At 55.0% G+C, this 15,511-nt stretch overlaps 1 protein-coding gene across 1 annotated transcript in view; it reads right to left on the bottom strand.

Annotated features, from left to right (window-relative positions):
- The window catches only part of LOC104310212 (sodium- and chloride-dependent GABA transporter 1), a 42,910-nt gene extending 29,522 nt beyond the window's left edge, over positions 1-13,388 (bottom strand). Inside the window, exons 1-2 of the mRNA XM_009911623.2 lie at positions 13,219-13,388; positions 3,358-3,692 (exon numbers count right to left, since the gene is read on the bottom strand). Of these exons, the coding sequence (XP_009909925.1) occupies positions 3,358-3,598 (241 nt within the window). The 5' untranslated portion in view covers positions 3,599-3,692; positions 13,219-13,388. The remainder of the gene's footprint in view (positions 1-3,357; positions 3,693-13,218) is intronic.
- Between the last annotated feature and the right edge of the window lie 2,123 nt (positions 13,389-15,511).

Raw genomic sequence — 15,511 nt, 5'->3', positions numbered from 1 at the left:
CTACACTGCAGGTACTGCCGCCAGCTACACTGCAGGCACTGCCGACAGCTACACTGCAGGCACTGCCGTCGGCTACACTGCAGGCACTGCCGACAGCTACACTGCAGGCACTGCCGCCAGCTACACTGCAGGCACTGCCGACAGCTACACTGCAGGCACTGCCGACAGCTACACTGCAGGCACTGCCACCGGCTACACTGCAGGCACTGCCGACAGCTACACTGCAGGTACTGCCGACAGCTACACTGCAGGCACTGCCGACAGCTACACTGCAGGCACTGCCGCCAGCTACACTGCAGGTACTGCCGACAGCTACACTGCAGGTACTGCCGCCGGCTACACTGCAGGTACTGCCGACAGCTACACTGCAGGTACTGCCGCCAGCTACACTGCAGGCACTGCCACCGGCTACACTGCAGGCACTGCCACCAGCTGCCAGCTACACTGCAGGCGCTGCCACCAGCTGCACTGCAGGCACTGCCGCCAGCTACACTACAGGCACTGCCGCAAGCTACACTACAGGCACTGCTGCCAGCTGCCACCAGCTACACTGCAGGCACTGCCACCAGCTACACTGAAGCTACTGCCACCGGCTACACTGCAGGCACTGCCACCAGCTGCCAGCTACACTGCATGTGCTGCCACTGGCTACACTGCAGGCACTGCCACCAGCTGCCAGCTACACTGCAGGCGCTGCCACTGGCTACACTGCAGGCACTGCCATCAGCTGCCACCGGCTACACTGCAGGCACTGCCACCGGCTGCCACCGGCTGCATTGCAGGAACTACCACTGGCTGCCAGCTACACTGCAAGCACTGCCACCAGCTGCCGCCGGCTACACTGCAGGTACTGCCGCCAGCTACACTGCAGGCACTGCCGACAGCTACACTGCAGGCACTGCCACCGGCTACACTGCAGGCACTGCCGCCAGCTACACTGCAGGCACTGCCACCGGCTACACTGCAGGTACTGCCGCCAGCTACACTGCAGGTACTGCCGCCAGCTACACTGCAGGTACTGCCGCCAGCTACACTGCAGGCACTGCCACCGGCTACACTGCAGGCACTGCCGCCAGCTACACTGCAGGTACTGCCGACAGCTACACTGCAGGTACTGCCGCCAGCTACACTGCAGGCACTGCCGACAGCTACACTGCAGGCACTGCCGCCAGCTACACTGCAGGCACTGCCACCGGCTACACTGCAGGCACTGCCGACAGCTACACTGCAGGTACTGCCGCCGGCTACACTGCAGGCACTGCCACCGGCTACACTGCAGGCACTGCCGCCAGCTACACTGCAGGTACTGCCGCCAGCTACACTGCAGGCACTGCCACCGGCTACACTGCAGGCACTGCCGCCGGCTACACTGCAGGTACTGCCGACAGCTACACTGCAGGCACTGCCACCGGCTACACTGCAGGCACTGCCGCTGGCTACACTGCAGGCACTGCCGCCGGCTACACTGCAGGCACTGCCGACGGCTACACTGCAGGTACTGCCGCCGGCTACACTGCAGGTACTGCCGCCAGCTACACTGCAGGCACTGCCGACAGCTACACTGCAGGCACTGCCGTCGGCTACACTGCAGGCACTGCCGACAGCTACACTGCAGGCACTGCCGCCAGCTACACTGCAGGCACTGCCGACAGCTACACTGCAGGCACTGCCGACAGCTACACTGCAGGCACTGCCACCGGCTACACTGCAGGCACTGCCGACAGCTACACTGCAGGTACTGCCGACAGCTACACTGCAGGCACTGCCGACAGCTACACTGCAGGCACTGCCGCCAGCTACACTGCAGGTACTGCCGACAGCTACACTGCAGGTACTGCCGACAGCTACACTGCAGGTACTGCCGCCAGCTACACTGCAGGCACTGCCACCGGCTACACTGCAGGCACTGCCACCAGCTGCCAGCTACACTGCAGGCGCTGCCACCAGCTGCACTGCAGGCACTGCCGCCAGCTACACTACAGGCACTGCCGCAAGCTACACTACAGGCACTGCTGCCAGCTGCCACCAGCTACACTGCAGGCACTGCCACCAGCTACACTGAAGCTACTGCCACCGGCTACACTGCAGGCACTGCCACCAGCTGCCAGCTACACTGCATGTGCTGCCACTGGCTACACTGCAGGCACTGCCACCAGCTGCCAGCTACACTGCAGGCGCTGCCACTGGCTACACTGCAGGCACTGCCATCAGCTGCCACCGGCTACACTGCAGGCACTGCCACCGGCTGCCACCGGCTGCATTGCAGGAACTACCACTGGCTGCCAGCTACACTGCAAGCACTGCCACCAGCTGCCACCAGCTACACTGCAGGCAGTGCCACCAGCCGCACTGCAGGCACTGCCACTGGCTGCCACCAGCTACACTGCAGGCACTGCTGCCAGCTGCCACTGGCTACACTGCAGGCACTGCCACCAGCTACACTGCAGCTACTGCCACCAGCTGCACTGCAGGCACTGCCACCAGCTGCCAGCTACACTGCAGGTGCTGCCACTGGCTACACTGCAGGCACTGCCACCAGCTGCCACCGGCTACACTGCAGGCACTGCCACCGGCTGCCACCGGCTGCACTGCAGGCACTGCCACCAGCTGCCACCGGCTGCACTGCAGGCAGTGCCACCAGCCGCACTGCAGGCACTGCCACTGGCTGCCACCAGCTACACTGCAGGCACTGCCACCAGCTACACTGCAGCCACTGCCACCAGCTGCCACCGGCTACACTGCAGGCACTGCCACCAGCTGCAACCTCCTCTTGCAACCTGTTTTGCAAGCGTCAGGATGGAGACAATAACTGTGACCCCTCTCACAGCTCATTTCCTTCCACAGACAATGACACTCGTGTGCCTGTGTACATGTATGTGTTTGTATGCATGTCTGCATGACTCCACTACAGTCCATGCAAATCCTCTAACCAAAACTCCTCAGACATGACCCAGACACACACATAAAACCGCCACCCCTGAGAATACACTAGACAGAGGAGAATCTCCTAATTAGCAGACAAAATTGGATGATTTCCCTAGGAATGTGCCAGCACCCAGCTGGGTGTCTCTGTGAATGCCCCTCCTTGTCAAAAGATGAGGTTCCCAGCCACTGTGTTGGAGCCCTGCAAATGTGGACTTCAGAAGCTTGGCGAAACGCAAAGTGCTCCATGTATGTCTTTGTGCTGCCTCTTCCCAGCCTGCACTTGCTACTGCAGCCCACAGGCTGTGGGGACTACCCACCCAACAGCTCCCAGCGTGATGGAGCATCCTCAGCCAGGGAGCCAGCCCATTCCCCTGACTCCACCAAACCAAAGCCCCCCAGGGGCCAAGTGGAGGCTCTGCACATTTGCCTCACCTCCTCCGTTCTTGCCGCAGAGGTATGGGAAGCGCCAGACGTTGCCCAGCCCGATGGCATAGCCCACGCAGGACAGCAAGAAGTCAAACCTCCCCTTCCAGGAGCCTCTGTCTGGGATTTCCTTCTTTTTCTTCTTGGTGCTCATGGCCTCGGGGCTAATTGGCTCTGAGTCCTCCAGGGCTGCCTGCTTCACCTCAGAGGGAGAGCTCAGCTCCACAGAAGTGTTGTCCATCTTCCCCATGGTGACTCAGGTGTATGGCCACTCTTGCTCAGGAGCTGGGGGTGCAGCGAGGGCAGCCACGGCCCTGGCCAAGTGCAGGTGAAATGGGAAGCTCCTGATGAGAAAGCAAAGAAAGCATTCTGGGTTAGTGTAGCAGATGACTGGAGGGCCTTGCAGGGTGTGACAGACTGAAGCATCTCCAGGCAGGCTGCCCATGCCTCCCTCCTTTCCCTAGAGAGAAGGAGGAGGATAATTTTATTTTGTGGGACTAGAGGAAAGACAGGAAGGGACCTCTTGCAAGGACTTGTAGTGACAGGAATGGACTGAAGCTTGAGGAGGGCAGATTTGGACTGGATATGATGAAGACATTCTTTACAGTGAGGGTGGGGAGACACTGGAACTGTGGATACTGCTTCCCTGGAGGTGTTCAAGGCCAGGTTGAATGAGGCCTTCAGCAACCTGGGCTGGTGGGAGGTTTCCCAGCCCATGGCAGAGGTGTTGGAACTTTTGGGTTCCTTCCAACCCAAACCATTCTATTCATCTATGAATCTATGTTTGAATGACAGTGAAGAGCATGATGGAGGTGCTACATCCCCCAGGTCTGGAGCCCAAAGCTGAGTGCATCAGCCACAAACCCACCTGAGAGAGAGCGTGACCCAACCAGCCATGCATGGCTGTTGCAGTGTAGCTTTACAATGACCACATCCCACACCACAATCCTGTGCCTTAATCCCCTCTCATGGCAGGGATGCAGCCATGGTGACAGCTAAGCGCTTGCAATGCCTGGCAAAGACATCACTGCTCGGCTCAGCACCTCCCTGTACAGTGTGTCGCATGTGGCACTGCAACTGCCAGGTGTACCCAGAAGGGGCTTGATAGTGACTGTAGGTAGCTTGTGAACCACTGCATCCTACAAAGCCAGGACTCCAAAGTCCTCCAAAGAGGAGGCTCAGGGGAGACCTTCTTGCTCTCTACAACTCCCTGAAGGGAGGTTTGTAGCCAGGTGGGGGTTGGTCTCTTCTCCCAGGCAACCAGTGACAGAAGGAGAATACAGTCTCAGGCTGCACCAGGGGAGGTTTGGGCTGGGTGTTAAGAAGAAATTCTTCACAGAAAGAGAGATTGGCCATTGGGATGTGCTGCCCAGGGAGGTGGTGGGGGCACCATCACTGGAGGTGTTTAGGAAGAGACTGGATGAAGCATTTAGTGCCATGGTTTAGTTGATCAGATGGTGTTGGACTCGATGATGTCCAAGGTCCCTTCCAACCTGCTTCATTCTGTGATTAATTGGATGAATCTGACTAAAACTTTAATTATTGTTTCCATTGACTTTAGGTCTTAAGAAGTATATAACCAGCACAGTAAAACAGCTCAGAAAGGAAGGGAGAGTGGTATCTAAAATGACACATCTTGAGAGCTAAGCCCAGTTCTTCCTTCCCCTTCCAGAAGCTTTTGCAAAGACAGAAAAAGGCATGCAGGAGAGCAAAAAGCATACTCGAAAGTGTGGGACATCTTCCATGTGAGGAAAGGCTGAAGGGACTGGGATCCCCCATCCTGTGGCAGAAGTGGCTGGCAGGGGCCTAGAAACATCAGCTCTGTAGAATCTGAGTGCTCACCACCTCTGATGCAAGAGCCATGGGTGATTAGAGCAGCAGGTAGGAGACTGGAAGACCAAAAGAGACCAAAAGGTGATACTCCACAAGCATAGCTATGGCAGAACATGCTACATGCATGCAAGGGTTTTATGTAACTTCAATAAGGAAATAATGGAAGGAATATCCACCAGAAGCTGCCACTGCAGTAGAGAACAATGCCTGAGCTGCAAGTCACTGGAGGATGAGGTCCCTGCTTATCCTGGTTTCGTCCTCTGCCCTCAGCACCTGCCCTAAGCCAGTGTAAAAGCCAAGGCCTGTGCCTAGCATGGTGCTGGCTCTCATCCAGGTGCCAGCCCATTTCACACAGGGCAGAATTTAAGCCTTGTCTTGAAGAGAGATTGTCTCTGAAGTCCAAGCTCAAGGCCTGCATTGACTCCTGCTTGCTACGCTTGCCGCCCCATGATCACAGCAGATGGATTTCCTTCCCCCACAGGATTTGCTGCTTAGGTTAGAGAAGAAGTGTGTCAACTGTGAAAGGATGGCTGGAGCAGAAAATAAAAGCAAAAAACCCTGTGGTTCTGGCATGCCAGAGGAAGGTATTGTTGGACCCCCAAAGCAAAGGCTTTGGTTAACAGATCCCCTTTCTGTCAGCACTGCCACACCGGCTCCTGGCTCCTCAGAAAGGCAAGGAGAAAAAGCTATTGCACAGAACATGTAGGAGGAAAGTAAAATAAAGACAATTTTAAAATCCAAACTGAAGAAATAGTGCCAAAACCCCTGGGAAGAATGCAGAGCTGAGCTAAATCAGGATAATTAGCTATGCCTGCAGACATCACAAATTAGGCTCAGCCAGAGCATTTCTTTTTTTTGAGACAAAACCCCATAGGTAAGTTGCTGTCTTTAAAAGCATGCATGTACCCTGCTCTCCCTGAGCTCTTTCCTCTGTTTCTGACACAGCTGTGGAGTGATACTGCAGCTAAGTGATCACACCTCCTGTTTCACAGACTCAGGCTGCGGTAGGATGGTGAGGAGCAGCAGACCCTACTGGCAGTTTCTTCTTACTTTAAGAAGTGAGGCACTACCCCTCCAGCTCAGCAAGAACAAACTGCTTTGTAGAGGTTTCCCCACCATCAAGACATAGAGAAACAGTCAAGAGGATGCATTCTTCCCACCTACTGTAATGGATGATTAGGGCAGAAGGGCTCACACGTGCTGCAGCCCAGCCACACCGTGTCCTTCCCTGAGCATGCATCTCTGACCAGGAAAAATACAGGCAGAGGTTGCTCCAGGCTCAGTGTTTGGTTCCTGTGTTTAGACACCAGCTCACATGCTGGACAAGAGGTGCTGTGGAACAAAATGCACCAACCTCTCCACATGGGTCTTCTTCAGCTCTGCCCTGTGCAGACAGCCTGGAGAGAGCAGAGTCAGTTCAGCAGCTCTCTGTCATGTTGCATTATTAGTTCTGAAGAGCCCCCAGTGCTTTGGGCACAGGAATATCCTTCAAGGACTCAAAATGATAATCAATAAGAGCAGAGCTGTGAGCTGGAGGTGGGCTCTGCTTTGCAAGTACAAAGAGTTTCACCACGACATTCTAGCAGGTTCCTCATTTAGTCACTTCTAAACACACCAGATTCTAAAGCCACGAGTTTCCAAACAGTCACTGAGAGCCAGGATCATAAATCCCTGGCAGTGAAGGAGTGACCCAAGTTTCACCAAGCCATGCAGCAGGCCCGGTCTTCTGCTCCTCAAGTCAATACAAACGATTGCATGGCCCTGGTGGGTGCAAACCAGCCTGGGTTTCATTCTAGGAACAGTCCAAACAGTCCTTCCCCTCCTTTGTTTTTTCCCCCTCTGAAGAATCTCACTTCGCATCAAACAGTGGCCCTGAAAGCACTGCTGTCTCAGCTGCTAACCACGGTGACCTTTTCACCTCCCTCGGCTCCACCGTGAAGTGTTAACAGTCTCCTCAAATGTGACAGGGACCAAAACTTTCCAGGGCATAGAGCTGCCTGAAACGAGCCAGCAAAATGACCTCTGGTAACACATGGCAGAAATGGCTTCACACCTTCTCACCTCCTGTTTGTCAGTGTTTTAACAGCCCCACGAATCACTGCTGACCCAGGCAGGTAGAGGCACAATTCGTTTGATCACAGAGTGCTGGCTGGTGGAGTTTTCTGTCCATCCACACCATTTTAATGACAGCCCAGCAGCCCCAGTGCTCTTGTGTAGTGTTCAAAGCCATCAGCAGCTGATCAGGGCACAGCAGACTCTTGGGTGATTTTGTTCTCTGCTGCAGCAGCAGCATATGCTTGAGCTTCCCACATCCATGAAAGCTGAAGGGCCTGGGGAGGAGCACCCCCATGGTGGCCTGAGGATGCTGATGAGGCACTGGATTCATGTGAAGCCCGCTCAGGGCTGGAGCATCGCTCTCCTCCCCAGCTGGATCAGGCAGACAGAGCTCATCTGTCACAGCACTCTCCATGTCCTGCCCAGGGGGCAGCCACTGCAGCCACCCAACCTTTCATCTCCTTTTCCCTGAAGAGAAATGATTGCTTGGTAGAGGAGAAATCAGCACTTACAACAGACATGAGAAGGAAATAATTAACTCCCCTGGGTTATGGAGCTGCTGAGTGGCCTCCACCTCCCTTTTCCACCCTCCTGCATGGTATTTGGATGGTTGATGTCCTGGTCTGACCTGCAGCTGTTGCCCATCTTCCCTCCCCCAGCAGCAGCCCCGGGTGACCCACAGTGCTCCTAATGACAGGGCAGGTGAGGTTGTCACCACACTGCAGCCGTACCCAGAGAGGCAGAGAGGGCAAGGCAGGCATAGGCCATGCTTGGTAAACCATTAAACAAGCAGCACATCCACGTGAGGCCAGAACACATCTTGCAGCCCCCACTCATGTTCCTGGGAGAGCTGCAGCAGTCCCTCACAGTCCAGAAGTGAACAGGCAAAGAACTGCTGAGGTGCTGGTGCTGGATGCATCCTGTCTGTGGTGGCTTGACTGTTGCACTGAGGAATCAGTTGAGCCTTGGCAGTGCCCTCCTTGGCTCTGGATGCAGATCCCACTCAGGGCTGCAGCCTGTGCTTCACCAGCACTGAAGCTCTCAGCAGCTAGGGCTACCTCATGTCACTTCTAAGGGAAGCAGGGAGGTGTTTGTGCCTTCTTTGAACACCACAAACGGTGTAGCCTCTGAGAAGTTTTAACAGTCCTGCTAAAGCTCCTCCTGGCTGTTGAGCAGCTTCCCCAAGGAGCAGAGAGCTAGCAGTGCTCCTCCTTGGCTCCCAGAATTGATCCAGACCCAGCACGAGCAGCTGAGTAGATTTAGACCAGGTGCAAGGCAGAAATGAGGATGATGAAACAGTGGCCCAGGTTGCCCAGAGAGGTGGTAGTTGCCCCATCCCTGGAGATGTTCAAGGTCAGGTTGGACAGAGCAGCCTGACCTAGTTCATGATGTCCCCACTCATTGCAGAGTGTTGGATTAGATGACCTCTAGAAGTCCCTTCCAGCCCAGTGCCTTCTATCATTCTGTATCTGCCCATTTCAAATGTGCTGATTAAATTGGGAAGCATTTTCCTTCCCTCACACAGTGCAAGCTGCCACGCTGGGATGCTGCTTTCCTGCTGCTGGGAGTCTCTGCAGTTTTACTGCACTTGTCTTCTGCTCTGCCTGAAGGCAGAAGGACACTTTCAGCCCAGCTCTCTTGTCCAAAGACCCATCTGTTTGTTCCAACCCCAGGTACTTTTTCAGCTTGCTGGCAAGTTTCACCTGTACTTGAAAAAGGAGCACAGCCCTCAAAGACATCAAATTCCTCAAGAGGTGTGGAATGGAGAGAGGAAAGAGACTGAGTTTAGTGTTGCTCCTGGGGGAGGGCAGTGGGGTGACCCCAAGAATGCCTTGTTGGGCTTCATGCACCAGTCAGCCAGCATGCTGGGGGCCAGGGAGGAGGCAGGCAGCTCCTAGAAGGACATCCTGGATACAGGAGAGACCACAGGCAGGAGCATTGAGGCTGGGGTGGTGTGGGAGACTAGAGATACAGTAAACAGTGCCATAAGTGACCTGCCATAAGAAGTGGAGGGACAAAGGACATGATGAAGAGGAAGCAGGTATCACTAATTCTGCTGAGCCAAAAAAAGCCCCAGCTCACTCTTGCTCCTCTAGGACAGAAGTGTCTCTCCATTTCATTTTATTGGGTTTTGTACACACAACACAGGGATAACATTCATTGACCTCCTCTGCCTGTCTTGATCCCTGCTGAAGGTCATCCAGGGAGGGTGATGGAAAAAACCCTTCCAGTGACTTCTGAGAGAACACTGCTAGGGCAGAAGTGCCTAAAAATGAGCAGAGAGGGCAATTTCAGCTGGAATTTCCCACTTGGCTGATGCCTCTGGTTCTCCTTCCTTACAGCCCAGCATGGTGTGCAGGCACCCTCCCAGGGCGCAGGCAGGCGTCGCCGCTGCCCCTGAGCCGCCGCTGCAGTGTTGCAGCTCAGCAGTGTGACGTGCTGCTCCACTGACCGCTACTCACCTGAACTGCACCTCTCAGCTCTGAGCTACAGCGACCTCCTCAGGGAGGCTGTGGCCTTCACAGAGGGAAATGTCCTCATCTCGCTGCGAGTCACAAGTACTGAGAAAAGGCACAGCTCTGCAGTGCCTGAGTAGGGGAGGGAACAGCTTCATACACATGGAGCTGAATTTGATGCCCCTCCAGAGGCAGTGCAAGCTGTGGCGGTGGTTCTTCACTGCATTAAGCTTGAAATGTTTTGTGGATTTTTTTTTCTCCCTCTCTTTCTAGGAACTGTTTGAGCAGAGCACACTGGGTGAAACAGCCCTTGCAAGGAAGGTGATGACCTTCACCTGAGAAAGTCCCCTTGTTGTTGTCACAATTTAATGTAGACCAAGGGAATAAAGAAAAAGAAAAAGAGAAGGAAAGAGCAGAAATAAGCAGGAGAATGCTGAAGTGTCCAGCACAGAAGGGGACCAACCTCTCCACACCTTGCGTGGCAGAGGAGCAAAGGAGTGGCCCCTGAAGGTCTGCTGCGGCTTGCCAGGTCACAGATGGGGACACAACCCATCCACAGGGCACAGACAAGTCCATCCCCACTCCACTGGAACATGCTGCTCTTGGAAGGAGACAGGCAGGTAAAACCCTGTACAAAACCTCTGCTACTGCATTCATCCAAGAGCAAGAGAGATGGGAGGAGACAAAGCACAGACTCTGTTGCTGCCCCTGCTAGACAGGGTTACAGCAGTTACCAAACTGCTACACCAAGTCACCAGGAGCTGGTTCAAAGCATGACCCTTGGGAAAGTGCCCAGCACCACTCTGGCATGTGCACCCAGCACCAAGGCAGACCAGAGCCTCCCCATGCAGAGCATAACATCCTGCCAGAGCACAAGCAAAGCAGAGAGGGAATGTGTCCCACTTTCAGATGCCAAATTCTTTGTCCTCCTCCTCCATGCGAGCGCAGAGCTCACTGTGTCCCAGAGCCCTGCGGCTGCTGCCAGTCTCTATCCATTCATGTGATGTTTTGGGGTGGAAAATCGAGAATGGCAGAGCCAGCTCCTTCTGCAGGAGTCGTGCACGGGCATGCTTAGCTAGCAGCCCCTTAGCCAAGGTTTTGCACCAAACAGGCCAGAAATCTTGCTGCTTGCTCAGCAGGGCCATCACCCCCACCACCTAGGATCAGTGCCCAACTAGCTGGGCATCATGAGTGAGTCCAGCACAGAGCCACAGAGGTGATGAAGGCAGTGGAACATCTCCCTGATGAGGACAGGCTGAGGGAGCCGGGGCTCTGTAGCTTGGAGCAGAGGAGAGTGAGAGGTGACCTCGTTCATATTTACAAAGTTGTGAATGGCAGTGTTGGGAGGAGGGAGGGAGGACGGAGGCAGGACGGAGGCAGGACGGAGGCAGGCTCTGCTCAGAGATGAGGATAGGACGAGGGGCAGTGGGTGCAAGTGGGAGCACAGAAGGTTCCATGTGAACATAAGGAAAAGCTTTTTCCCTGTGAGGGTGACAAAACACTGGAATTGGCTGCTCAGAGAAGTTGTGGAGTCTCTTTGTCTGGAGATATTCAAAACACTGTGTGACCTGCTGTAGGTGATCCTGCTCTGGCAGGGGGCTGGTCTGGATGAGCTTCCAAAGTCAGTTCCAACCTTTCATATTTTGTGATTCTTCCCACCACTCCTTTAGCACTCAGAGCTTTCTTCTCTCCCTGTTTCCCCCTATTTCTTGTGCTAAGTTTGATGCAGTAGTGCACAAGGAGATGCACTTCCCTGGGGCTGGTGCTATCAGCAGATAAGGCTCTTGTTGCCTTGGCTGGAGACCTGAGCCCACACAGCCTGAACTCTGGGGCCAGGCACAGCCTTTACTGTGCAGGTGCATGACATGTCAGATTGGATGTTAGGAAGAGGTTCTTCCCCATGAGGGTGGTGAGAGACTGGCACAGGTTGCCCAGGGAGGTGGTGGAAGCCTCATCCCTGGAGGCTTTGAAGGCCAGGCTGGATGTGGCTGTGAGCAACCTGCTGTAGTGTGAGGTGTCCCTGCCCATGGAAGGGGGATTGGAACTGGCTGAGCCTTGAGGTCCCTTCCAACCCCAAACAATTCTGTGGTTCTATGTCTGGCTCTGCCCCCCAGCCAGCAGCATCCAGTGTCATGGGAAGGTCCACTCCAAGTACATGGACATTCATCATTTGTTCCTTGTGCCCATTAAGTTTCTCCAGAAGGAAAGACATTTCAAGCTGCTGGTCTTTAGCCTCATTTTTGTTCTCCTCTGAGCAAAATCACCAACTGTCACAGAGCTTCTTTAGGAGGGAGGAAACCAGGAATTAGATGTGCTGGAGGTCTCCACCAGATGCTGGCAGAATCACAGCAAGCCCACTAGTGAAGTGGGGAGCCCTTGGTAGCTAGTCTGCAGATTCATCTGCTTCCAAGAAGCACTGGAGGTGGAGAGGAGGGAGAAGCTGGCAGGGGAGGGGCAGATGAGTTTGGCTGGTTCCCCATGATTGTGGAAACTGAAGAGTGATGGGGAAGGTTTCACCTTGTGAGTGAGGCATCTCCTTCAAGATCAGAGTCTCTTGGAGATAGATAGGAAGGAAGGGCACAGACATAGCCAGCCTGAAACACCCCAGCAGCTGCACGGTCAGGGAGGCTTAGCTCCACCCAGCCCATCCCACTGAGTCCTACCCACTGGAGACCCTCCCCAGGGAAACCTGCCTGGGGTTTCACAGAAATGCTGTGCCAGCATCTTTACTGAGCTGTCATGTCAGCTCACTTCATCTTCACCCAGCCCACAGACACTATAGGAACTTGTCCTCTTCTCAGACCCCCAGTGCCATTCCCAGTGCTGCTACAGGACCATCGCCCTCTCCCTTGCCCTGCATGGCCACACACACTTCCAGCTGCTCCCTGGGTGGGAGTGGGAGGCTGCCTACCCAGCAGGGCAGGAAGCAGCACCCACAGGCCCTCCCCAACCCCCCCTGCTGCAGCAGAAACAACCTGCCCTGCCCAGGCTTTGCTTGGGTGAGGGGAGCCTGAGGCGGACATTTGTTGCAGCACCTGCCTGTCAGCAGCACAGGCAGTCCAGTTAGCTCCATGTGGTAAGGGCAGATGGGAGAGATGCTGCCTTCCTTGGTGTCTTTCCTGACCAAGGGAACACTGCAATACCAATGGCAACTGGCAGAAGGAATTTGAGCATAGCAGTGGTGCAGGTGAGAGTAAAGCATCAACACTGCCTGCTCCTGCCTTGGGCAGCATCCCTGCTGCACATTGCCCTGTTTGAATTCCAGATAGGCAGATCTGCCCCATTTGCTCAGCTGGCCAGAACCTCATGGGAGGAAGAAACCATCCTTCATCCACACCCTGAGCCCCTCAGCCCCACATCCACTCCAGCAGGGATGGAGAAGAGCCCAGAACCCGCAGCAGTCCTTGCCCCGGAATGCTCCTGCACACAGGCAGCTCGTGCCCAGCACCGCTGTACTCTTGCCCTCTGTGCCCCCGGTGCTCACATGCCCCAGACCAGACTGTGCTGTCCCCATGGGCACACCTACCTCACGGTGCCAGGCAGCCACAGGTTCTTGGATTGTGCAGAGCTGTCACATCCACACCAGCCCAGGGAGCCACATACGGAACTGCTGCTGCATGCAGAGGGGAGCTCTGAGACCCTCCTGCCGTGGGGCTCCTCTCCCCCTGCTTCACCCCACACAGCTCCTCTTTGCTGGTATTGATGAACCCTTAATGAGCTTTGAGCTCATGTCCAGTCAAATCAACACCCTGCATATCGAGGGGGTGGGGCGGGGGGACCCAGAGCCACTGGAAAATTACACACCCTGGGAGAGCAGTGGCTCCAAGGGCATGGGCAGGAGGGAGGGCAGCAGCATGGGCTAAGGACCTGGCACCAAAACATGGTGATGGCAAGAGGCTGCCTGGGGATGGTTGCAGGCAGCGTTGCAGCAGTTTCTGCAGGGCTGGCTGCAGCAGTAGAGCAGAGGCCACGCTAAAGGCTTTGTGCACACCCCCTGCCCTCCGTGCTTGCAGTCTGACAGCGGTGTCCATCTTCTCCCCGAGCAGGGCTGGCTGCAGCCAGGCAGGGTGCAGATGTCTGTCACACCATGCACGTCAGGGAGCTTGGGTGCCTGTCCATGAGCCTCTCCGGCTTGCACACAGCCCTTACACAGGGCCGGGCTTGCAACAGTGCAGCCTGCAAAGGGGACCAGGGCAGTCAGTGCCCCCAGATCATCACAGGGTCATTGGCCAGATGTGCTGCTGGCTGTGGGGCTGGGTTTTGGGGTGGAGGGGGGAAGCAGGGGGTTACATTTTGTCACCAAGTAAAGGAGCCAAGTAAAGGAGCCCATGTGAACAACCAGTTGTTTGGAGTGCAAATCCTGTCACTGCCTCTGCCAGGAGCTGCTTGGAGCCTTCATTTCCTTTTGCTTTTCATTCTGGGGCCTGCACTCATTTATATCCCCTGGGAGCAGAGAGAGCCTCCCTCAGAGGCAGCACACACAAGCCTTGTGAGTGGCAGCATCTGCAGAGCTGCAGGGCAAGGAGCCCAGGAGAATGAATGCATAACCCTGCTGGGGGACTGCTGGCACCATCACACCTTCCCACTGAACAGCTCCTCTCTCTGTGTGTGAAGGCAGAGCCAGGTAAGCCTAAATTAGTGACAAAAATACACTTACCAGCTTTCAGTGGTGCAGAGGCAAGAGGGCTGCTGACCTGGATTTCCCCTGTGCTAGCCCTTACACAAGTCCTTGCTTCACCCCAGCCATAGCCTTGAGCATCTCTGATGGGCTGTGAGTATCCCAGCAATCCCACACCTTTTGTTCCTTGTTAGCAAGTTCACCTGCTTTAAAGGTCCATCATATCTCCTTAGAGAAGTTGACCACACCTGTGACCATCACAGTTAAGCTTCATGCAGCTCTGAACCCCTGGGGGTGGGAGGGAGGTTCCACCTCAACATGAGGAAGAACTTCCTGACTGTAAGGGTCCCAGAGCCCTGGAGCAGGCTGCCCAGAGAGGTTGTGGAGTCTCCTTCTCTGGAGCCTTTCCAGCCCTTTCTGGATGTGTTCCTGTGTGACCTGTGCTGGATTCTATGGTCCTGCTCTGGCAGAGGGTTGGACTTGAAGATCACTTGGTGCCATGGTCTCACTTGGTGCCATGGTTTCACTTGGTGCCATGGTCTAGTTGTGAGGTCTGTTGGAACAGGTTGGACTTGATGATCCTTGGGGTCTCTTCCAACCTTAGTTACTGTGATACTGTGATACTGTGATCTTCAGTGGTCCCTTCCAACCCCTAACATCCTGTGAGCTGTGATCCCACACTGCCTTGCTTCTTTGCTGAGGCTGCTGCTGAGCCTGTGGTCCTGCCCGTGTGTCAATGGGCCGTATCGGAAGAGCACGTTTCAGGCTCAGCAGGCACTGAGGAGGAGGAGATGGTAAGACCCCCATCAGGTTATTGCAGCTATCAAAGGAAAAAGACAGCAGTGCCAGCAGGGCTGGCAAGGCTAGCAAGAGAGAAAATGATGAAAGGACTTTGTTGTTGCTGGGTTAACCCAAAGGGGTTGAGAGCTGAACACAGGCTGGAGGCATCCTGATAAAAAGGCATCCATCCTCCCTGAGCTGAAACAAAGGCTGTGAGCTGCAATCCCTTCTGAAACCAGGCTGGGAATCTAACAGAACACCCTGATCTCCCTCCTTTGCCAGGCTGCCTACATTCCATGCTGCTTGGTGAGCCTGACTGCATCTTAGTTAGCAGCTAATATATTCTAAAGGGAAGTAAAATACATCTGTCTCAGAAATCTTTCTTTTGGACTCACCTGAGATACAAACCAGGCAGTGAAAA

This window comes from Dryobates pubescens, chromosome 15, assembly GCF_014839835.1.
Source record: "Dryobates pubescens isolate bDryPub1 chromosome 15, bDryPub1.pri, whole genome shotgun sequence".
NCBI classification, from domain to species: domain Eukaryota; kingdom Metazoa; phylum Chordata; class Aves; order Piciformes; family Picidae; genus Dryobates; species Dryobates pubescens.
The sequence above is the reverse complement of the archived record's forward strand: the minus strand, read 5'-3'. Positions and strand labels throughout refer to the sequence as shown.